This window comes from Lasioglossum baleicum, chromosome 15, assembly GCF_051020765.1.
Source record: "Lasioglossum baleicum chromosome 15, iyLasBale1, whole genome shotgun sequence".
Taxonomy (NCBI): Eukaryota; Metazoa; Arthropoda; class Insecta; order Hymenoptera; family Halictidae; genus Lasioglossum; species Lasioglossum baleicum.
In genome coordinates this window covers 2,124,098-2,147,624 of record NC_134943.1, presented here as the reverse complement: position 1 = coordinate 2,147,624, position 23,527 = coordinate 2,124,098, and the positions used below count along the sequence as shown (strand labels likewise).

General features: G+C 34.8%; 2 protein-coding genes across 2 annotated transcripts in view; both read right to left on the bottom strand.

Annotated features, from left to right (window-relative positions):
- Window positions 1-10,751, bottom strand: part of LOC143216410 (uncharacterized) — a 47,158-nt gene extending 36,407 nt beyond the window's left edge. Inside the window, exon 1 of the mRNA XM_076439427.1 lies at window positions 5,054-10,751. The gene's annotated coding sequence lies outside the window, so the exon portion shown is untranslated. The remainder of the gene's footprint in view (window positions 1-5,053) is intronic.
- The window catches only part of LOC143216409 (uncharacterized), a 78,815-nt gene that overhangs the window by 48,943 nt on the left and 6,345 nt on the right, over window positions 1-23,527 (bottom strand). The window contains exons 2-3 of the mRNA XM_076439424.1: window positions 17,766-17,997; window positions 10,758-11,065 (exon numbers count right to left, since the gene is read on the bottom strand). Of these exons, the coding sequence (XP_076295539.1) occupies window positions 10,758-11,065; window positions 17,766-17,997 (540 nt within the window). The remainder of the gene's footprint in view (window positions 1-10,757; window positions 11,066-17,765; window positions 17,998-23,527) is intronic.

The window sequence follows — 23,527 nt, the reverse complement described above, 5'->3', positions numbered from 1 at the left end:
CCGAACATAACTGAAATACGTCTAATTGCACATAACATATCGGGAAATCGGTCGACAGATAAATAATTGTAGAAATGTGGAATCACAACGTCCATATATTTCTGTTCCAATACGGAATCAAACTGCATTTCGATTAATTCCAGTTGTACAGGTTTTGCACTCCAAATTCACCCTACTGCAAGTCAATTTCTCCTTTCTGTAAATCAATTTCGCCCTTTTACAAATCAATGTCACCCATCTGCAAATTAATTTTCACCCTATTGCAAATCAAATTCAACCATTTACAAATAAAGTATTTCTAAGTAAGTTTTTGTAATGGGTGAAATTGATTTGCAAAAAGTTGAATTTGATTTACGAAAGGTTGAATTTGATTTGCAAAGGGTGAAATTTATTTGCGGAAGGGTGAAATTGATGTACAGAAAGGCGAAATTCACTTGCAAAAGGGTGAATTTGGAGTGTAAAACCTATAAATTGTCATCAATTTCAAAGTTTTTGGTCGGGCCGAAAACTGCTTGTCGACGAGCCGCGTGTTTGGCATGCCTACCTTAAATATTCAGGAATTTCGAGAATTTTTCTGCTCTCTCTCTCTCTTTCTTTACATTTTACATTTACATTTTACACTGCAATTCGATTTCTGTTTTATTCTTAAGCTCATCACTAGACTGCGGATTTTTATGCATTTATGAAGAAATTGGTTGTGTGAAATATAAGACAGTGATAGATTCGAGAAATGTAAGAATATTGTTATCCTGTTTTCAATGTAAAAAATCTATTAAGGGATGAAGTGAATTTTTATTTAACTCCTGCTGCCCACAATCATTGCGCAATATTTTTATTTTGCATAAAGATCCGCGGTCTACTCATCATACATACATATGTGATGATCTTTGTATATCACGGAAAACAAATCAAATTAATTTTGTGCACGTGTTGTGTAAAATTATAATAAATAACAGGATATTCGGAGAACTAATAATTTTACTGTAACAGTGTTTTTTGCAGATTTTACAAGAAGATACATTGTGCTTAATACAGTATTAAACGTGTTAAATAAATGTATCATGTGTAGCAACAAAATCGTGAACTAAAAATTTTTACAGTGTCTAAAATAGAATGGGTAAACTTTTACCCGGGGACATACGAGAGTTAAATATTTTAATAGGGTGTGTGGGAACCTATCTGAATAAGTAACGTTGAAGTTTTTCACCCACACGTGAAGTATTATTATCTGTTTTTCGGAAGTAGATAGTTGAAATCCTAATAGCTTTTCATCCCACTCCTTCAAACTAGGCGTAGAGTGGACAGCTATTATAACTTCAGCTATTCGTTTACAGAGAAAAACAATATGATACATAATATTAATATGGATTTCTAATTTCTAGTTAAGGAATAGGCAACATTTACCATGTTTATCACAATAATATTTATCATAAGTTAATATCCTGTTTTATTTTGCAATCTTGATTACCGAGGGCAATAAACGCAAATTTAAACCGGAACAGTAAGCTATAGCAGTACAGAGATGCGTCAGGTCGCGAGTCAAGTGCACGTGCACTCGACGAACATTCAAAGTCGATTTTCTCGAAAACAAAACATCATAAGAACAAATTTTATTGTACATTTTCGACATACTTTTTGATATATTTAGAATCATCTGGTTTCCGATTCTACCATTAGTTACCAAAAGCTTGGTATACCCGTATGTATCTTATATGACAGTAAATATTTCTTTAAACACTTCTTTTAAAAACTGGACTGCAGATTTTATTCGTTTCTGATAAAAATGGTGAAATATACACATAACCGTGAAGAAATTACCTACATTTTGAGAATCTTCTTGCCTCATTTCGGATTTATTAAAATTTTCAAGAGAAATGACACACACTTTCGTTTTTCAACTTCTGTCTTTGACAATGAACATTTAATAAAAATTACACTCTGTATATTTAATAAAATTGTGTTTTTTAGGAATAGCAGCATATTTGATAGCAGTGCATATTTTTACGAGGTTTATTGGAATTTAGGTAACATCTCCGTTGCCAGCATTTGTAATTTATATGTATAGAGCCCTGAAAGTTCTAGTGTTGAAAGCAAGACTGGTTGAGGCTACAGGCCTAACTAACAATGACAGCTCTTCTCTTCGATACCTTACTTTCCAATACTCCACGCAGCCACCCCAGGAGAATAACTGTCAGAAGTTCATTCTCAAGTAGCTACATTGCATTATCGAGATAATCTTTCTCTCTGATATCTTATTCAAAGTGACATCTCAGGTATTGTAAATACAATATATAAAGTAAGTATCTCAGAAATTCTTGAATTTTCTGATATATCTAGTCTAACAATAAATATACACATACATATATGACATTAGTTAATAGTTATCAGTAGACTGTGAATATTATGGATTTTATGACAAAAGTGAGTATATTATTACGTTATTTCCAGCTTATTACGATTATTAACAGAAGAAGTACATTTTTATTTATCTTCTGTCTTATAATTAGACAGCTGATCTTTAAGGAAAAAAATTTTCCACCTGAATTACAACAGACTTTAGTGAAATAGAAATTTATTTTCTTTCTTAATATGTTTACTAGGTTGAAAATAACATGACAGCATTTCTAAATTCTTCTAATATTTTCACTGTTTCATATTACACTAATTACTTACTACTCATTTTTGTTATAAATGCATAAAATCCGCTGTCTACTTATAATTGATGTAAACTATTTTCAATTTGCATGAAAATTAAGTCGAATCATTAAATACACTGCAGGTCTTCCTAATTCTTAACAGTTTTCAACAAAAACATAAAAAGAATTATTAAAACGTTTCACAGTACTGTCTCCTCCAACTAAGTGTGGATAGTAGAAGTTCCTATACACGTGGTTCAAGTTTTCAGTAATAAACTTTTTTGTGTGCTACGGAGAAAGTATTATTTATAGAAACGTCTATAGAAGAGCAACAACCCATTATCCTAGTTTGCCTTACTACCACCTAGAAAATTACAATGAAACTTTTATATAAACCGAGTTCTTAAAATACTTGTCTTTTAGTTCAATCACGAATCTGTTAAAAGATCGTCTAGCATATTTCGTTAAATTTTGGGTATTGAACCACATTTCGTGACATTTGAGTCGCTAGGTTGAATAGTGGCAAAATTAAAAATAGCCCGGATGAACAGGTAAGTGTTTCAAATGATTCTGTGTCTGTCAAAGGTGTGTATGATCTGTGTGACAAAATTGTAGTGGGGCAGTAGGTCAGAGCAGGGTAGTAGGCCAAGCAATGTAGCCTGTTGTTAGGTTGTTGTTCTCGCACGTACGTTTCTGGTACTCGTTTCCAGGGTATGAGAACAGATTGGAGTTAAAAGATTAAGCTTCGTCAGACATGTGTACACGTCGAAAAATTGTATCACTTTGGCGTGTGAACTACACCCTACACATGCCCTAATATTTGTAATATTTGTAAACGCTAATTTGTAGTTTGCATTGATATTATTTTATAAACTGATTAACAGATGCGAAATTTATAACTATGTTTCTATCGTCTCATGCAGGTGTGTCTCTGCAATTTCGATAGCATAATTTTATGTTTCGTTAGATTGAGGAGATGGTGAGGTTTTGAAATTTATTCGATCGAATTGAAAAATGATATGCGTATCCGCGTGGAACGAAACAATGCATAGCATATGCTGGAAACATGAATACGAAGCGTAACTAAAATTTGATTTACTAACAAATTTTATTTCTACATTTTGAAATTTCAATCTGACAATCATCGAATTTAAATAATAGTAAACTGTATCAGATTGATGCACTTCATAATTTATAATACACCTTCGCATCTTTAAATATTGTACAGCAAATATGGAGGAAAATATAATCGAGAAGTTCAAGATTTAGAAGCTATTGCATTTCTATCGATTGCAAACGATGTAGTCGACGATATTGCTTATGTAAAAAGAAGTGTTCATTATTTTTCTTACCTGTAACTCTTTCCTATTTTTTTCTACATCAATGCAAAATACTTCGCAGGAAGTGTATGATTGATCAACTAATCGATAACGTTTCGATATCACAAAATCAAGATGTAAAATGTTACCTATTAATCGAATAACAGAGGAGAAGTATCACTTACTTTCACATAAAGATCGAAACAGCATGAAACTGCAATAATCTATGAATTTACATGATTTAAAAGCTTAATGTAACACGTCAACAAGGAAATATTTCTTTTACCAAAAATATGTTCAAATCTAACAGTTATTCAACTGACGTAAAAAATTCAATTGAAAATTTCAGCCCGACGAAGTTTCATACGTAAACAAATTTTAATATATCACTGCATGCAAAATTGCTGCACCAAGGGAACACGAAGTACTACAGTCGAGATTGATGTTTGAATGTCGCAGGAGGACATCCTCGATATTAACTCCTGCTCAATTTATGCAGGATCCACAAAGAGGCGTATCTGCATATTATCAATCGCATAATAAAATCACTCGTGTGACGTGACCGTTCACGTTTTCAATATACGACGTACTTAATAACGAAGAATAAACTTGTATATCCCCTGTCAGCTTTTCGCATTATTTTTTATTTTATGTTATAAGAATGTACGAATGAATTGGGATTGATGTATATTTATATTACATAAATTTAAAATAATTATTACACGTTCAAATAAATTCCATCCTGACAATTTACAGTCCGAATTGATAAACGTAGCAAATAACAGTTAAATGAATCGATTTTATGCTATGTTTTTCATTTTACTGAATAAATTTAGAATGATTATTATTTGTCCGAATTGATAAACAATTAACTTGAACAGTTATTATTAACATCGTAATAAGGAAATAGTTTCCAACTAATAGTCGAACAAATTTACTGCTCACCAACAAAGGAAAAACGCGGTCTAGTAATTAAGTAAATCTTTTTCAAAATCCCACCGCGCTTTGAGACGCTCTAATCCAATTACTTGGCCAGTATCCTTGTAGACGTGTTCAAATTAAAAGTTGTACAACTACCTTGTACAACTATTAAATTACCTTCAGCCTGCTGGACCAGATCAAATTATTCAACCCGCACGCGATTACCAGTAAAATACCATGAAACGTAAGTTTTTATCACCATGTTATCACCTTCCAAAAATGTCAACGTGTGCTTTATCTAACCACGGGATATTTCAGATTTTTAAAGTTTCCCTGCGAAATCGCCTAGCAATCTATGTCTACTTTGAAGAAACAATTTCATTGCTATCTGAGAGACCTACACGGCTGTTGCATAAAAGGCTCAACAAAGTACACGTGACCATGGAGAAGTTTCATCGATCGAAAATAGAATATCGACACAAAGTCGAAGCGTTTGTTCGAAAGAAGGATATGTTTGGCACTCGTTTCACTTTAGAGGTACACTGTACGACCTAGTAACACTATCAACCGTCAGCTCGGCAAGTTAACCCTGTAATGGTATCATAGGGGTCTCTTATGATCCCAGCAAAATGATCTGTATACTGGTTTTTCTCACATTTTCATCATATAGTCTCAATCTATTCATGTAACAGTGTTTTAGTCAATTCTTACAGAATTTTCAGGAAGCTGTGCAATGTATTATATGAGCTGTGATAAAAAAACAAGCCGGACTCAGTTTCCTTGCGACAGTATCAGATAGAATTTGCTGGCTTTGTTGATCACTTCTCTTTACCCTCGTGCATCAATGTATTTTCATCGGGCTGCGAATATTTTAACACGAAATGTTCAAAGAAGATTCTACCAATCAGCTAGCAACTCCGCTACCAATCGCTATATTCTGCGTTAAAATAGCAATTCGAACAGTTCTGCAACCCTTTAATTAGTTATTGAACATCATTTTCTTCGGATATTCTTTTCTACACTTTTGGAGACCAGAAGAAGCTACAAGGAATCTTTTGTTTTTTTTTTCAAGCCGAATGGAAAATTGCAAACACGTACACAGCTCTACTAAATTGTTTGTGGCACATATCGAGACATTCGCGGCTCGATGTCAGCAAACTGATGCACCAGGATACAAAGAAGTGATCGGTAAAGATCTTATACCTTGAAACTGACAGAGTCCGGTTTCTTGATCACAGTTGGTAGTCTGAAGAAACAAGTATACCATTTCAGGGTTATAGCGTCCCGGAGCTTATCGCGAACTTTCAGAAGAACCAAGACGAGGGAGGCTCGAACGAGCAAATCACGGAATGAAATCTTCAGCGTGGTTCTAGTACGGAAATCCGACGGCTGACTGGAGAATTCACAGACGTGCGCCTTTAATTTAAAGGCGCGGAACGTCTTTGGGCTCGCACGCTGCATGTGCGCGTCTCTCACTCTCTTTCTCTCTCGCTCTCTCGCTTTCTCTCTCTCGTTCTCTCTCGCTCTGTTCCCTCGGACATGTTTCTGTGTGGTCGCGCATGTATTCCTGGTACATATAAATCCGGAGAAGTGTTTTTTCGTGCTGAATACCGTACTGCAAGTGCAATCGACCATGGTCGCACCATCTTCACCGGTTAATTGGCCAAACGTTATGGCCGCCACTTTTACGAAAAAATGTAGGACGTTTGGAGAACCTTCAAGCCTTGAAATGTGACCTCTCTTCCAAAACGCTGCCACCTCTCGAAATGATGCTGGGTCGCTGTCTTCAAAACGCTGTGCAACCGATAGTTTAACCCTCATCTCTCCCTTGTGTCAATTTGACACAGTTTTCGCGGATACTGAATATACTGGGTGCTCGCGTTTTGCTGTACAACGAAGCTTTTTACTAAAAAGTTTTTTACATGTTGGTTTATCAAGTTACGAATAGACTGCGGATCTTTATGCAAACTAAAAATCGCCCGAGTCAATTGAGAGACACGCGATATTATTAAAATTAGGATGTAGAAAATAAGATATGTATTTTAAAACACTGATATTATTGAAATGCCTTTAATAATTGTAGTAAGTAGAATACTCTTTATAGGTTTGCATTTTGCCAAACCATTTTTGTCTGAAATGCAAAAGAATCGCCGTCTAGTCGTAAACCACGAAAAGAACTTTAATAAAAAGAATTTATTGATTTGTAAAGGTTGTTACGAAGTTTCCGATAAAACGTTACACATTGTCGCAATGAAACATTAACCTACTGACATGAGATACGAGATAGAATCTCCTGAGACTGTTTGCATATTTCATCGTCACTATGGAGAACTGTTGTCCCTAGGGTTCTACCCTAAATAGCTTAGGCATATTCTGATAATGTTGCAAACCACAAATCAAACTTTGAGAGTACGTATAGTTTATCTTGAATTTTAGAAAATCTTATTACATTGCAAAATTCGTAATATATATGTGATATATTACTACAATAAATTATAATATTATAATAAAAGATATTAAAATAAATTTTGCCAATTATATTGAACGTGAAAGATCCTTCGATTCTATAAGATATTTTACCAGTACTAATAAATAAAATAAAATAATTGTATTTCCATGATTAATTGTCATAATTATTCGGAGCTTGTGTCACCTGAATATTTTTGTCAGCACTAATGATCCTTATGTATCTCTTAGTTCTTCGACTTATAATTAATTTGATTTAATTAATCACCTTGTAATGAACGTTTTTAAAATAGGGGTACGTGAATTACTTTTTTTTAATGAAGCACCGAGAGTATCGCGACTTGGAACTGATTAGTGATAGATTTCTCGACCAATTATAAATTATGTTATCTCTATAATTTATTCTATTTTACGAATGTAACAAATTAATAACGTGTGAACATTATTTCGGTGTTACTAAACATCGAAAATGAGTTCAATAGTTCACTAAAGTTGCCTTCGGCTTGATCTGGTATTTGATTATCCATTCAAAGGGTCAGAGTTCATCTATTTAAGGCACCTATGTCTCATTTGAAAAGTAGACGATGGGTAAATGGAGGGGGTAAATATATTTTTATCTGCTACGTTTTTAACGATATTGAATTTAAGGATTTATCTATCTGTATCCATTTATAGATTCGTATATATGTATGCGAAGTAGAAACTGCATGCAATGAACAGACACGTTAATGAAACTCTCTTCAATAGTACACGTACTCAGAAAATTTGAACTCTTTCTTGAGAAGTCAAATAAACTGTGGATAAAACCGTAAATTTTTAACTTTCATGTGTAATTATATATTAGTTACATCTTCTCTATACGATTGATATTTTCATTTATTATAGCATAGTCAAAATTAATATCATATTAATAATATAAAAAAATTAATTGCATATTATTATATAAAATTATTTTTAACATCTCGTGTGATGACGATAAATAGCGTAGGTCTATTGTTAAAGAAAGAATAACGGAAAGAAAGTTGTATACTACAGAAATCTATTTCCCTATGACCTCGTTTTTATACTATCTCGGAAATGCACCTGCAAGCTGTTACTGCAGCGCCGCGCCGCTTTAAATGGAATCGTATATTCTTTTTACACGTTGGTTTTCACCACGCCATTGCCTAACAATTTGTGCAAATTCAATGTTATACATGGACTGCATGTTTACTAAGAAAATTCTATTTTTCAGTGAATCCTGTCTACGATTTTAATATATCAAATAATGGCATAAGTTCGTGCCCGATTTGAAAATAAAATTCAATGGTTAAATTTTAAAGAATACAGCTTTATTAATAAATTTAATCACCATTCTTTCCTAATTGTAGAATATATAATTTTTATTAAATATATTATATATTTATTATATATAATCTTTTTTACACTCCGCCATGCAGCACAGTTTGCGACGTCTATGAAAATCGAGCACGAACTTATTCAATCATCTAATAGTATATAAAGAATTCTAATTTATATGCATAGTTCAGCTAAGTGTAAAGAAAGTTAATTAAATGTAAACACCATGAGAAATCCTATCATATTACGGTATGATATACTAAACCCTATCGCGTGTGATGTATTAAATATTATCTATGGAAGCTGAATTATATTAGCAATCAGCCAAATGAATGGCAAGTTTAAAATTAATTTATGAAAACAAACGGAAATTTTGATGAAAAAATGTGTTCTCATATATCGTGCAATGTGTTTAAAAATGTTATTCCATGAAAAAACAAAGTGTCAATAGAAATGTCAAGGAACAAAATGAATATAAAGGGTTACACCCACGCTTCTGACAAGAGAAGCTGCCCAAATGAGGTACGCCAATTGTTATGAACTTTTAGTACGACATACAACTGACAAAAATAGGACATATTTTCTTTGACTGGTTAATGCCTCACATTGGTCATCTGAATCATAAGTAGACTACGGATTTTACATATTTATAAAAAAAACGATTATGCGAAATTTAAAATAGAATGATTAAAATAATTTATCTCTTTGAGCACGAGGATTTTTGGAAAGACCGAGAATATTTTCCTTCAAGATTTAGATAATATACAAAAGAATCGACATTTTCAATTGCAAGAATGTACGCCTCGGTTCTGTTAAGGAGTTGATAACGATACACACGGATCAGAGCACGGCCACGGCGCGCGATGGCGAGGAGGAGTTCGGCTCGAAGGCAGATTTCGCTAATTGTAAGCGCAGCGTTGGTGTCGCGCCGCGGTAAAACATTGAACAAAAGAAGGAGCAGCGATTGATTTAATTAAAACTCGCTTATTCAGCCATAACTGTTGTTGCTGCTTCGAAGTGTGTGACAGTGGGCCATTTGGTGACGATCTATACCGACAAATTAATCAAGAAATGGAACTGTTAAAACACACATACTAATAACCGTCAACTTCGAATTGACACGTCTTTAGAAATGTTCTCTCTACCGCGGTTGGAACAACACCGACTATGCGAAAGATTTTTCTGGAGAATGTATGAAAGGCATTACGCACATTGAATGACGGGTGATCAGACAAAAACGGGACACGAGAGGGACCGCTATAAGACTAGAATTTATGGCACACGTGTTTCGGTTTTCCTGCAGATTGTCACGTAAAGTCGATAGGTAATTGTTCGAAAAAAAAGGTTTATCCTTTCATCCAGCAAGTGGTACACGTGGCATTTACGAGTCTCTATTGTCCTATTGTACCTCCCGTAAGAAACTTTCTAAAAGAAGGACAGACGATGTTTTGCCATGTGAATGACAATACATTCTAGTCTTACAGCGGTCCCTCTCGTGTCCTTTTTTTATGTCTGACTACTCCGTCGTTCGACATGCATAATACCCCCCCCCCTCCCTGGTATATTCAAAATCAGTGTCGTTCGAACCACGGTAGAGAAAACATCTCTAAAGACGTGTCAATTCGAAGCTCGCGGGTGTTAACTACCACCAGTTGTGCAGTTCGTTGACGGGGCCGTACGCCCCATAGCGTCCCTGTGCAGTTCGTCTCCGTATGGCCCAGTGACACACATTTGGAAGCAGCAACTGCATTCACGGCTGAATAAATGAGTTCTAATTAAATCAATTTCTGCTCCTTCTCTTGTTCACTGCTTCATCGCGGCGCGACGCCAACGCTTCGCTCAGCTCCGAGTCGGACTCTCCCTGCCATCGCGTTCCATAGCCGCGCTCAGATTGGTCCGTGTTTTTTAACATTTCATTTTTGCAAATGAAAATGTCGTTCCAAATGATCTCGGGCACCGATCCTTTCAAAGAACTCGAACATTTTTGGAAGACTCTGAACTGCGCAACATATAATATACTGCAAAATCCGCAATCTAGTTACGAGACAAGAAATTGAATTGTTTATTTTTGACTTACCCATGTCGTCTATAATCGGTGCCATCCTCAACGTGACACCAACCAACAGCAAAGACATGGCAAGAAGGAGGCAAGCAGTCGCGACGATCGTCCACCGTGCACGCGGGGGAAGTTCGTCAGGATCGACAAACTCTTCGCGGGGAATCGGTTTGGTAACTTTACGCCGTTTCCGTTTTCGCTTCTTCCGCGGCTGATGATACTTCTCTCGAGCTTTCTCGTGTTTCCCGATACCGCTCAAGATTTTTTCTTCTTCTAACTTGTCCGCTACGTTTAACGCCACGTAGTTTTCATCGTTGTAGTGGATCTTTCTGCGCAGACAGATACCACAAATTCAAAGCATAATAATTGCAGCATAAACTAGCAATATTACATCTTACACGTTCTTATATTTATACAGGGTGTTCCTCTTAACCCTCTTGTTCGTAACTAGACTGCGGATCTTTATGCACTTATAGCAAAATTGAGTAGATGAAATTCAAAATGTTGGAAAATTTTTTAAATCTAAGATGTCAATATATGATTTCTCCTCTATTCAAATCATTAAGGGAAGAAATAACACTATAGTTTCTATTCCTTGCAAATGGATACAGACAACTTTTATTTTGCATAAAGATCCGCAGCCTATTCATAACCTGGAAACTACACACGGCTGCTCTTTTCCTTGCGCAACTAGAAATTTTTGCCTTCCTCCTATAAATTTTTACCTTTTTCCTATGTTATTCAGTAGATTTGAATGAGAAGATGTGAGAAATCCAAATTTGGATCCTGTAGGATCAATGGTTATAAATGTTTAAAGTTAAGAAATTTCCAGTGTTTTTCAGAACCCTTTATTATAGTTTTATTGTTAAATTTTAAAAGACTCATTTTTGTCGAACTCTTTGATACTATTAATTTTTTCTCACTCTTTCTGCGGGTTAAATTTTTCAAAAATATTTCAATTGTTTTATAAAAATTATGAGAATATTAAGTTTATTTTGTTACGGTAATGTTGCACAAAAAAATTATGCATTTTGGAGACAGACGAACGTGAAATAATATTTATAGTTACAAGCAAATCGAGGTTTGGAACGACCTTATATAAAAGTGTGTCAGACAAAGTGGTTCGGTAAAACATCCGCTAAGGTATTCATAATATATGTAGGTCAGGTTGCATTTACAAGTGATATATCTTTCAGCGAAAATAAAGTAAGAAAAATGATACACATTTGCCAGTAATGCTGTATGCATATTTCAGTTCGTAATTTCATGTATTCTTCTTTGTGAAATTTCAGTGAAATTTCATTTCTAAATTATTACAATAGACGGACAACGATATTTCGAATTTTTACTTAGAGTTTTTAAAAATGAATATTATTTAGGGCGTAGTGAGTAGGGCGAATATAAGGGGGAAATAACTTCGATGCAACTAAAAAGATACAGAGAAGGAAAGTATAGCACAAATCAAAAGTACAATTTAAAAAAGACAGACAATTATTTACAAAAGGGTGTATATATTTAAATTTCATAGAAATCCGAGGAAACTATCCTTTTATAAATAATTCATAAGACTTTCATAATCTTTTATTGTCTTTGAGAATCTTGTGTAAGTAGTATGACCAGTAATAAAGCAGCCATTACAAATTGTTTTCTATAATAAACGCAAAACGGAAACAATAACCGTGTATTCCTGTTTCTTCAAGTTTGTATTATATCTGAAAAATCTTTCTCTGATAATAAATTGGAACAACATAAAATGATAAAATTTATTTTGTATATTAATACCATTGCAAAAAATAAAGAAAGAAAGATTTAAATCTTCGTTAATATCTTCATTTCAGTGCATTTCATATCTTCATACCAATAAATATTGCATATTTATAAATAATTTCAATACTACTTCGAGCTGCATTGAATAAATGTGTATAATAAATGATCGTGTACTCTCTTAAATATCACGACTGTTAGTCACATTTTACATACGTACAGAATTGAATCACAAAATATCCTGCTTGAATCAGAAATACTCCAGAAAAACGTGTTGGAAATCAATCACTGTCACGTTACCAACCATAGAAAATTTTAATAGTTCCGACACCCTTGATGTACGTTTATCAAGAAGTTTAGTACATGCACAGGATTACCCATTAGAATTTGTTCCACCTGTTGCCGAATATCCTATATGTATATCTGTATACCATCCTTCATCATGTATAGTCATTAAGGAACCTGTATGCATACAATAGATATAGATTTCCTTCTTTTTCTGAAAAATTATGACCGATAAATAAGTTCTAATCACGGTAACCGTAGAATAAATCGTAGTGCAGGGTAAACAAATTATTGAATGCTTTTCTATTTAGAGAAGTACCAGTCAAAATGACTGGTATTGATATAGGTAGCCATGATACAAAATTATTTTGATTCTGAATAAATTAAACAAAAATAAAATTCATTATATTACTCCTTTAGTTATCGCTATAAAAGTCATTACATCATTGGGGGGAAAAAATGTAACATGATTTAGGAATTTTTAAATGAAATTGTAAAACCAGTCATTCTGACTGGTCTGATAGTTCTAGTGTTAACATTACAATGTTATTAAATATCTTTCTATCACAAACTATGCTTGATATATTTTTTTATCGTAATCCTCTATATGCATATTTATCATTTATTACACGAGTAGTAAATGAGAACAGCTAGTTTCCTGCCCACGATACTGTGCGGGACAATTGTCTTCGAACACGTAAATACAAACGTCGCTACAGGAAACAATTATGGCCGGATAATGTTAGACCTGCTAGACCTCCGAGTTCAAAAAGTTTTCAACCAGGACCACGGTTGCTGAAAGTTTCCCATGCAAACACTTGGAAACGTGACCTAAACAGTGAACGATGTTGCCTATTTAAAGTTCGTGGAAACGTTAATCTTCTACGATAGTATTTGCTTGTTTATAATTCACGATACAGTAGAACCTCGATTATCTATACTAACCGGTGAAAAAGGAGAGTTTATAGTAAAATCGAAGGTCAAAGTTTCAAGAAGATTTACGTTAAATATATTTCTTCTAATCGTTTCGTTTGTTTAATCGAATACTTCCGATTAGATGGCTCATTGATTTACGCATTTATAGCAAAATTGAGTAGATAAAATTCAAAATTGTTGGAAAATTTAAAAAATTGAAGATATCAATGTATCATTTCTTCTATATTAAATTATTAAGGGAAGAAATAACATTCAATTTAGTTTCTGTTTCTTGCAATCAATAGAGAAAGATCCGCAGTCAACTTACGATCGTTAATGTGACTAAATGCAAAGAAAAGGTATAAAAGTCGTGTATATAATTTCATATATTTTAGAAAGACCTCATTAGGGTTTATTTATATTCTTCATATTCGCCAGAACAAGCTATCGGACAGAACCTTAATACCCTGGTTTTGTATTTTCCAAATTTCTTCAATTCTCCAATATTTCTTTTCGAGACTGTCGGTCTACCTAGCTCGAGCGTGTTGACGGTTCTCTGCTGTGCGTGGCACAAACACAAAAAAAGGTGTTGCGCCAGACGTCCGGCTGGTTGATATATAAAAAATCCTTTACTCGGTGAACTCCTCCCACATCAGTTTAGTTCACACGGCCGAATAAAAGATCGCGGAGGAAGAATTAGTGGACCCTTACTAACCTTCCGTCGGGCGCAATATCTGGGCCGCCGAGTTCGGGCGCAATGTGCTTGACGGGCACACATTCAAAAAACATGATAAACACCTAATTAAGTTCATTTGTACAACTGCTGTTAGGTAAATACTGCACTTGGTGCCGTCTATACTCGTAGGGCCGCCCTTTTGGGCCCTTCCCAAGGGTGGGGGTGACTGAGTCTCTTGTGTTTTCCAGATACTTGCTTGCTACCCGAACCTTCGGCATTGCGACTTTACGATACGATCTGTTGGACCTGGGAGGCTAAGTTGAATGCATCGGTTGAGAAACCTTCTAATTGTGCTAAAATGTGCCACATGTTGGCTGCAGACCGGTCTATTAAAGAAATGGCAATGGGTCGATGCTAAGAAATATATAGCTTATCTGAACAAAACTTGAATAACTTCCCGTATTGACGGTCAAAGACAATCTAAGTGGGAAGGATCCTTAGAGCACGTCAAAACAGGCAGCTACTGGGAGATCCAAGTGCCAACGTCGCCTGGGGGGGGGGGGGAAGAGGTACCTAAATGTTTCGCGCTGTGCCTCTCAGATCGGTTGCGCCCGACGGAAGGTTAACAAAATGATCCGGTTATCCGATCCGTCTTATCCACCGGATAAATGGAGTCGTACTGTATTGACGTTCACCAACAACGGGCGGGAAGCACGAACCGAACTTGCGCGACGATGCTTTGTTCGATGGTAAATGAACTATGTGCGATAAAATCGTGCACCGTGTAAAAGAGCCTTTAGATTATCGTATATCACTGATCGCATGTAATTGATACAGACAACTCTCATTTTGCATAAAGATCCGCAGTCTAACGATTACGTCCTGATCCTTTACAATTGGTGCTGCATAAGATTAATAGGTTTGATCTCTCTCCGAAATCAGAACAATCAATAATCCTACTTGGCACTTGTAAATTCTACGCATTTGGCGTGCACACATATTCGTCGAATTCGTTTCGAAAAGCTGAACTCGCACTGTCGAAACTCGTGACTAACCATAAGTTATCTATTATACAACAGCCATGAATAATTAGTAGCATTGAAACTATGCAATTTCCTATGTATTATATGAATGTCCCAGTTATCCGAGCCATCCGATTCCCAACGGATTTAGGTTAATGAAGTCCCACTGTGTATGAAACATGCAGTCAAATTCTCGCGATTCATGTTGATATTTCGAATTATTTTATTTTAATCGTATTCTCAAAGACAAGATCCTTGCACACGTCCTTGAAAACAGCTGTTTTCGAAATTTTCTGAATTAACTGCAACAAATAGGAGCCACTTAGGAGTGTTCTCTTTTTTAATAATTTCAGTAAATAGAATATATATCCAATATAATAATATCGATACTCTTCAGTTTTTCGAGAAATCTTTCTCCTGTTTCAAACTGCAGATACACATTTTTGTCAGAAATGCATAAAATCCGCGGTCTAAATTGACAAGACATCAAATTCCTTCGGGCGTTATGAGGTTTTCTCTTCTGCATTTCCAACCGGCGACTATTAACGTTAGACTGAGTTTCATTACAATTCGGAACACGCTTTGTTAGCCATGCAATCCTAGCATGACCCTATATTGGGTGAACATCCACCGAAGACACCAACGCGCATCCATGCACCGAGATGACCCAGTTCTTTGAATCATTGCTCTTACGCGAATACCTTTCCTTGCAACCACGATTATCGATGTCTCTTTACAGCTTCACAACAGTACACGTCGCGATCTCGTAACAATTAGTATACATTTCAGCAGTGCCGGTGAAAATTGACAGAAAAAACATTGTAAATACTGTTTCGAATAATCCTTATTCTAACGATCAAATAAAACAATGTAATCAAGATATTTTTTAATATTTTTGAATAATCCCAAAGATAAGGTCAGTTTAATCCTGACGACTTAAGGTGTCATTAAAAATTGCCATGCAATCCAAAATCTATTTAAAAAAATTGTATATATGTATTTTTTATACCATCAAATGTACTAAACATTGTTTAAATATACTGAACATTTACTGCCACAGAAGATACATACATACAATCGTTTTAAACGATTTTTAATCATGTTGTACAGGAGTTTATTGTATTTTATAAATTGTCAAAAAATTAAATGCGGTATGAATACCAGTTTCCGTCATTTACGAAATATTCCGAGTTCGACACAATTTGTGGATTTTGGAACTAGTATAATTTCGAGTTGCAGGCTTAATAATTGATGAAAGGTATACCACAGTTCCCTTAGGGTTCCTGTCAACCTTATCAGCCGAAAACACGGTGTTCAATCAGTCTACTAATGACGGAATAATTTCCAATCAGCACGTTGTACGTACATAATAAACAGTCTGCTGATTTTATGCATTTATAATAAAATGAGAGCATCAAGTGCAAAAGACAGTAGAAACATTTAAAAAATTCTAAAATGCTGTTGTGTCATTTCCAAAATTATTAACCAGGTGTAAGTGCAATTGCACTCGTTTTTTAAATGAAACCCCACCACACAATTGTTTTTACATTAATTAATTCCTCGTACCGTTCCGAACAAAAAGCTGTTAGGATACAAAGTGTATGAAAAAAATTAATATTTAAATTATTATTAATATTTATATTACAATTCAAATTTTATTGAATAATAACATTTTTTTGTTCAGGATGAGACGAGGAATCAATTAATGTAAAAAATGTATAGGGTTCCATTTAAAAAAACAAGTGCAATTGCACTTCGCAATTGCACCGATGTATTGCTGAAAAATGTCGCATTACTTGATGGCAGAACTTGTTCTGGCCTAGTTACTGGGTCCACGCTGTATAACTATTGTAGGAAATATAGGGATATAAATGTGTATATAGGGATATAATGAATATAAAGTTTCTTCTTCGAAGATGAAGTGATAAACAACAGAGAAAAAGACTGTAAAAGAAATCGTAGTGCAAGGGGTTAAGAAGTTAATATTTATAGTGAACCACAGTAATATTCGGACACTTCTGATAGGACGATAAATTTTTTAATATCAGATCATACGCTTCGATTTTTTTGAGAAGCTAGAACAATTAATTTACTACATGACGTGAAAAAGAAATTTTGGAAAAATTTCAATTGGTCGGAATTATAAAGAATATTATAATTATCTTGTAGTATACTAATAGCTCTAACCTCTAAAAAAAAACTTCTCATAGCCATGTCGTATGATCCGACATTAAAAAAGTTATGGTCCTTTTAAAAGTGTTCGAAAATTACTGTGATTCACTGTATATAGTTTCTGTATCATGAAATCAATGCAGACAATTTTTCTTCCGCATGAAAATCCGCAGTCTAATAATAAGGATTACTTACAATTGAGCTGTACTTTCGGATAAGCAGTAGGCACTTTGGTGCAACTGCGGATATTCGCAGGAATCGCTGAAAGCCTCCCGAGTCCTTTCGAAATTGATCAGTGCGAGATTTTGATCGCCGTCCAGTCCAAAGAGCTCGAATCGAGAATTGAGACCAGTTTGAACGTCTCTCGAATGTTTGCGTTTCTTTTTCGGACGCCGCGGACTTTCCGATGCTCTTCGTCTTGCTTTATCTGCAACAGAGAGTGTACACATAAAATTCTTTCTCTGCTAACTGCGGTACCATAAATATACACATAAAATTCTTTTTCTGGCATCTGCAAATATTTCACTACAATCTCTATTCCTAAAAGCTTACCATCTGTAATACGAGAACTAAAATAAATGTCATAATACAGGATTTCCCTTAACAGTTGTAATACAGGTCTGCGCCTAACAGGCACAAACACACGCGGAATCTAATCACGCCGAAGTCAGACACTGACAAAGGGATTTCATTAACTGCAGAATAGTCGCGAGCAACTAATTTTAGTACGTGGCAAAACTGATTTAACAAAATTCAAATTTGATTTTATTTAGATTGAATTTATTTAGATGTCCTAGGATTTTTATTATAATATGTGCTCGTATAAAGAAGTTTATTTCAAAATTGTTTTTGAAAACATTCGTATAATTACAATAACTGTGAGAGAAATCAGAAGCAAGTCGCTCTGACCCATCTGGCAGGTCTAGTGTTACATGAACATTTAGAAATATTAACTTCAATAACCTAATGTTTTATGATAAATAAGACGTTAACAGCTAACTTGCGAGCAGTCACTGTTACGAATTTATGAGTATCTTTCTCTCATCAAAATATTCATCACGTTCAGGGTGGAGATATGGGGTGTTGAAGCGATATACGCGTTTCGAAAGCTAAGCAGAAGTACCCTATAACACCATCATCAGTCGCTTGCGGCCATATCACGAATCCACTAGAATACACCAATTCCTATGGAGATGCGAATCTAAGACTATCTATTTCTACATTAAAGTTTATACGATTTATTACCATAACTTTTTTACTTAATCTTCATAAAAATCAATTCTTATTACAATCTATTTAAGCAAACCAATCTTCGTTAGAGTCTATAAGGTATAAGAACATTACAATATTGTGTTACTACAATTTGTTAGTTATTTATAATAGTGAACGCACAAGGAGCACAAAACGGGCGCAATATGCACCGGGCTTAGGTTAAGTAATTGCAACCGGTTCTTGACAAAGTGTAGCACAAGAGATTCATCTGTAACTATCGAAGTTGCAAGCGTAGTGCTATAGATGCATACATATATTCGCAAGTTACACATATAAGAGACGCATATATGGATCGGCACACATTACAGCCTGTTGGTTATACAGTCAAACATTGATGCCCATAATCTCGATAGACACACATGTAAGCGAAGCTCATCTAGCACATTTCATCTGGGAATGACGGCCCAATTACTTATGAGACACATCACCCAACTCGAAGTCGTCGATTATACTGAAACATGGCACACATGCATAACCATCATGTGCACGACCATAACTGTTATAACCAAAAAGAAAGAGTCATAGAATAACAAGTATTTCATCGATTAAAATCGAATTATTAATTATTAACTATTAAAATAAGGATTATAAGTAACCGAAAATTGTTTCTCTTGTTGGTAAATGTTAGACAGAAATTCATTTCTATCACTTATAACAGTTATCAATGAGAGAAATTTATTCATCGCCCATAACAGTTATCGATGGAAGAAGTTTATTTCGGTCGCTCATAACAGTTGTCGATGAGAGAAATTTATTTCGATCGTTCATAACAGTTATCGATGAAGGAAATTTGTAATAGTTATTATTAAATAGTACAACTTTTAAATGGTAGACAATCAATTGTTTCATCAATTTTTTATTCGTAAGATTAATTGCTACAATCAAAATTTAATGTGGCGAACAAACAGATTTTGTGTTGTCCTTATGGTCTGTTGATTCGTCTTGTTGTACCAAACCTTCCGAATGAATTTCACAGGCTTGCTCCATCCGAAAAAGAGTAGACAACTCAATAAATAAACAACCAAAATGAATTTCCTCATCAATAATAGAAGAATTTCTATTATTGATTCTTGATTTTAAAAAGAGATTCTCTTGTTTTTTCTGCGTCTGATACGCCAAACACTATAGGTTATGCTTTGATACATTTTCATATTTATAAAAAGTGATTTATAATGATAAATATCTTAACCATTTATGCAGCAGGCAATTGTCCGAATTAAAAATTTAGAATGAGTCACTTTACCGTGCACTAAACTTGCACTAAGTGCATGCATTTCTGGTGCCCCCGATCTTGCACTGAAGTGCCATTAACGCGTCATAGATCTCGAGACGACACGACCGTTGAAAGATCTGATAGGGATAAGGTCTTTGTGGGTGCAATCCTCTTGCAAATCCATAGCGGACCTCCATCTTGCACACGACTTAGGGAGCACAAGAGTCACACCAACCTTGAACCATTTTTATACTGTCTGTCTTACTTGCGATGAGCGTTTTAATTATTCCTGAAGATATTGAAAGTAAAAAAGTATTACTGAAAGAACTGTGAAAAGAAACAGAAATGCCGAATGAGTTGACGATTTCTCCTTTTCACATTCGTATAACCTACACGTAACATGGCCGCCGGCGCGGCGTGCTCTATCCCTTGTAGCAATACAAATATACAGTGGGTGAAAAGTGAAAAGAAGATTCAGAGCTTTAAGGTTACATAGTGCTAGTGCGATAAAAGTACCAAAATGAAGTACCAAAAATAATCTTTTAGTGTTTCCTCTGCTCCCATGTCATTGCAGAATTATTTGCTTAAATGTACTTGGTAAGACTCAATTGACGTTTGTTTGTTTACAATAAGTGGATTCATTAGAAGAGATTAGAACTATTATTATTTATGATTAGAACAAATCTGTACACTGGCCAATTCCAGAACAAAAAAGCACATTTAGATCCTCGGTGCAATATGAATTCATTGATAAACCACTCGCAAAGGACTGCATGGCCATTTTCTCTGAAAATAATGTCTGGACCATATTTGGTAGTGGAAACAGTAATTGCATATTCACTTCGGGTCCAGAAATACCAGCTGACTCCTTTGAATCGTGAATAAAATAATATATCTCTACACCGTGGCCGGAATCGATTAAACAACAGTCTGCGCGGTTTTTGTTCTTCTATCGGGCAACGGTTCCAGATTAAAATTAGTCTTGTTAATATTAGAGCGATATGTACTTGAATAGGTGAGTTGAAATGCAAGTTTAACGCTATTAACGAGTGCCGAGGCAGATCGATATTCCATAAACAAAGAGACTGGCCAAAACGATGTCCAACATTAGAAGGAGCGGTTCCCGAGGTCATTTGAAGTGATATTTTCGTTTGTCAAATGTTCGCCTCGGGTTTGTTAAGGAGTTATTAACGAAAAACCACGGACCAATCAGAGTACGGCCACGACGCGCGTTGATGGGGAGAGTCCGCCTCGGCGGCAGGTTCCACTGGACGTAATAAACGAGACGGAGTAATGCGAAAATTTCGTTCGAAAAGCGGGGACCCGTCTGGCCCTCCAGCGAGCCAGAAGTTGAGGGAGGAAAGGGCGTAAGTCCTGGACGTGTGGTTTTTTTAGTGGGTATTGGGGAAACCGAAGACGATTCCCCGGAGTCCCACACTAACCCCTTCGGTGTGGGGGGGGGGGGGTACGCGAATGTATTTTTTCCACACCTCCTTAAAATAAACAAAAAAAAATACAGGTTCCACTGAGCGTAGCGTTAGTGTCTCGCAGCGGTGACGCAATGAACAAGAGAACGAACAGAAAAAAATTGATTTAATTAAAACTCACTTACTCAGCCGCTGTAAAACTAGGGTTTATTTATTTATTTATTACTTGAACCGCGGTACAAAGAAAATCTTTAAAGACGTATCAATTCCAAGCTCAAGGTTGTTAATATGTGTGTTTCAATAGTTGCATTTCTTGATTAATTTGTTAGAAAAGGAAATTGTTTATATTCTGATCATGTGTTAGTAAAACGCTACGTTATTATCACTTTTGAATATAACATATACTCAAATTGATTAGTACTGGATGGAAATACATCAATATTAACAATACCTTTGATATGAACTGTAATATTAAATCATCCATGTAATTGACGATTGAAGCTGTAATTGAAATGTATGGAGGATCTTTTGTTTGGCGTTTAAAATTTGAATTGGTTTAATTGCAATAAATGTCGATACTATAATATTACAAAATGTTTATAAGGACTTCAGATAGAAAACGAGTCTTTACGCAAACATATTCCACAATACATGAAGAATAAATTTAATTCGTAGTAATATTCTTTAAAGGCAACGCAAAATAGATTGCTGGAACTTATTTTTAAGCTTCGAATAACAACTTAAAGGTATAGTATAATTGTACACATAGCAAAGACCTACTATCTACTACGTATTATTCTTTCATTGTTTACGTTCTAACCAAATGGCATGATTAAAGGGGTAAAAGCTATACAAAGTACAACACTTGAATACCACCTAGTATAGCATTATAGTAGCATTATTAATGTCTGACATGAAACAAACTACAACACTCAAGACACCTTTCAATTGGTTACATGTGCCATTGCACAGTTCATTCGATTTTCAAAAAAACCAAGTCCCCTATACCACAACTCGTAATTTATCGATTTACATCAGAATCCTGTCCTAAGCATTCTTTGACGTAAGCTAACCCTATATTAAAATATAAATTGCATCGATCTACTTCCACATAGAGTAAGATTTATTTTTAGGTGACTCTCACGTTAATCTTAGATTCGATGGAATATAAAATAAACTGTAATGGACAAAAAGCAATGATTCATATATACATAAAACAACATGTAATACACTTCATTATTTACTGCATTTAAGTATGTCCAATTCGAAAGTATCGAAAGTAATTACGTGCAAGAAGCAAAGATTTATCTCGCGAACTACTCTCTTGAAACATATTTGGTCACATTTGACACGTGAATATCCACTTATACATACCGTCAAGCGTTATTACGATTATTTCATGAATAAAGATAAGATTAATGCAATTTTCAGTCGATACAAGTTCCAATCAAATTCGCATCCAAGCTTCGTTTAATTTCTCCGGTTACAGCTCCAGTTACGAAAATACGTGTACACTGTGAACCTAAGCGCATTAAACACACGAATACGTAAAAGTTTACAATAACAGGAAGGACGTGAAAATATGATTTTTTTTTTAAATCAATAAACAAGCTCTTCTCATATCGGGCAAAGGAACGGTATTTTTAAATTCTTTAAATTTTTTTATTGTTTTGCGTGTTTCCCACTCATTTTTGTGATAAGTATCAGTTCAGTATAAAGTTTTATACACCGATTTAATACTATTGTTTTATTTAATGATGAGACTGCGGATTTTATGCATTTATGACAATAATCGGTGGATGTAATTTAAAACAGTGAAAACATTAAGACAATTTAAGAACGCCCACATGCTATTCTCGATTTATTAAAATTGTTGATAATAGAAAGAAAGTTTTATATGGCTTCTGTGTCTTGCAATTGATGAAGACAATTTTTATTTTGCATAAAGATCCGCAGTCTGTTAAGAATATTGTTTTCGTTTATTTATTTTAACATTGACTATTAGTTTTTATCGGTATCTTAATGCTGCAAGGTTTAACGGAATA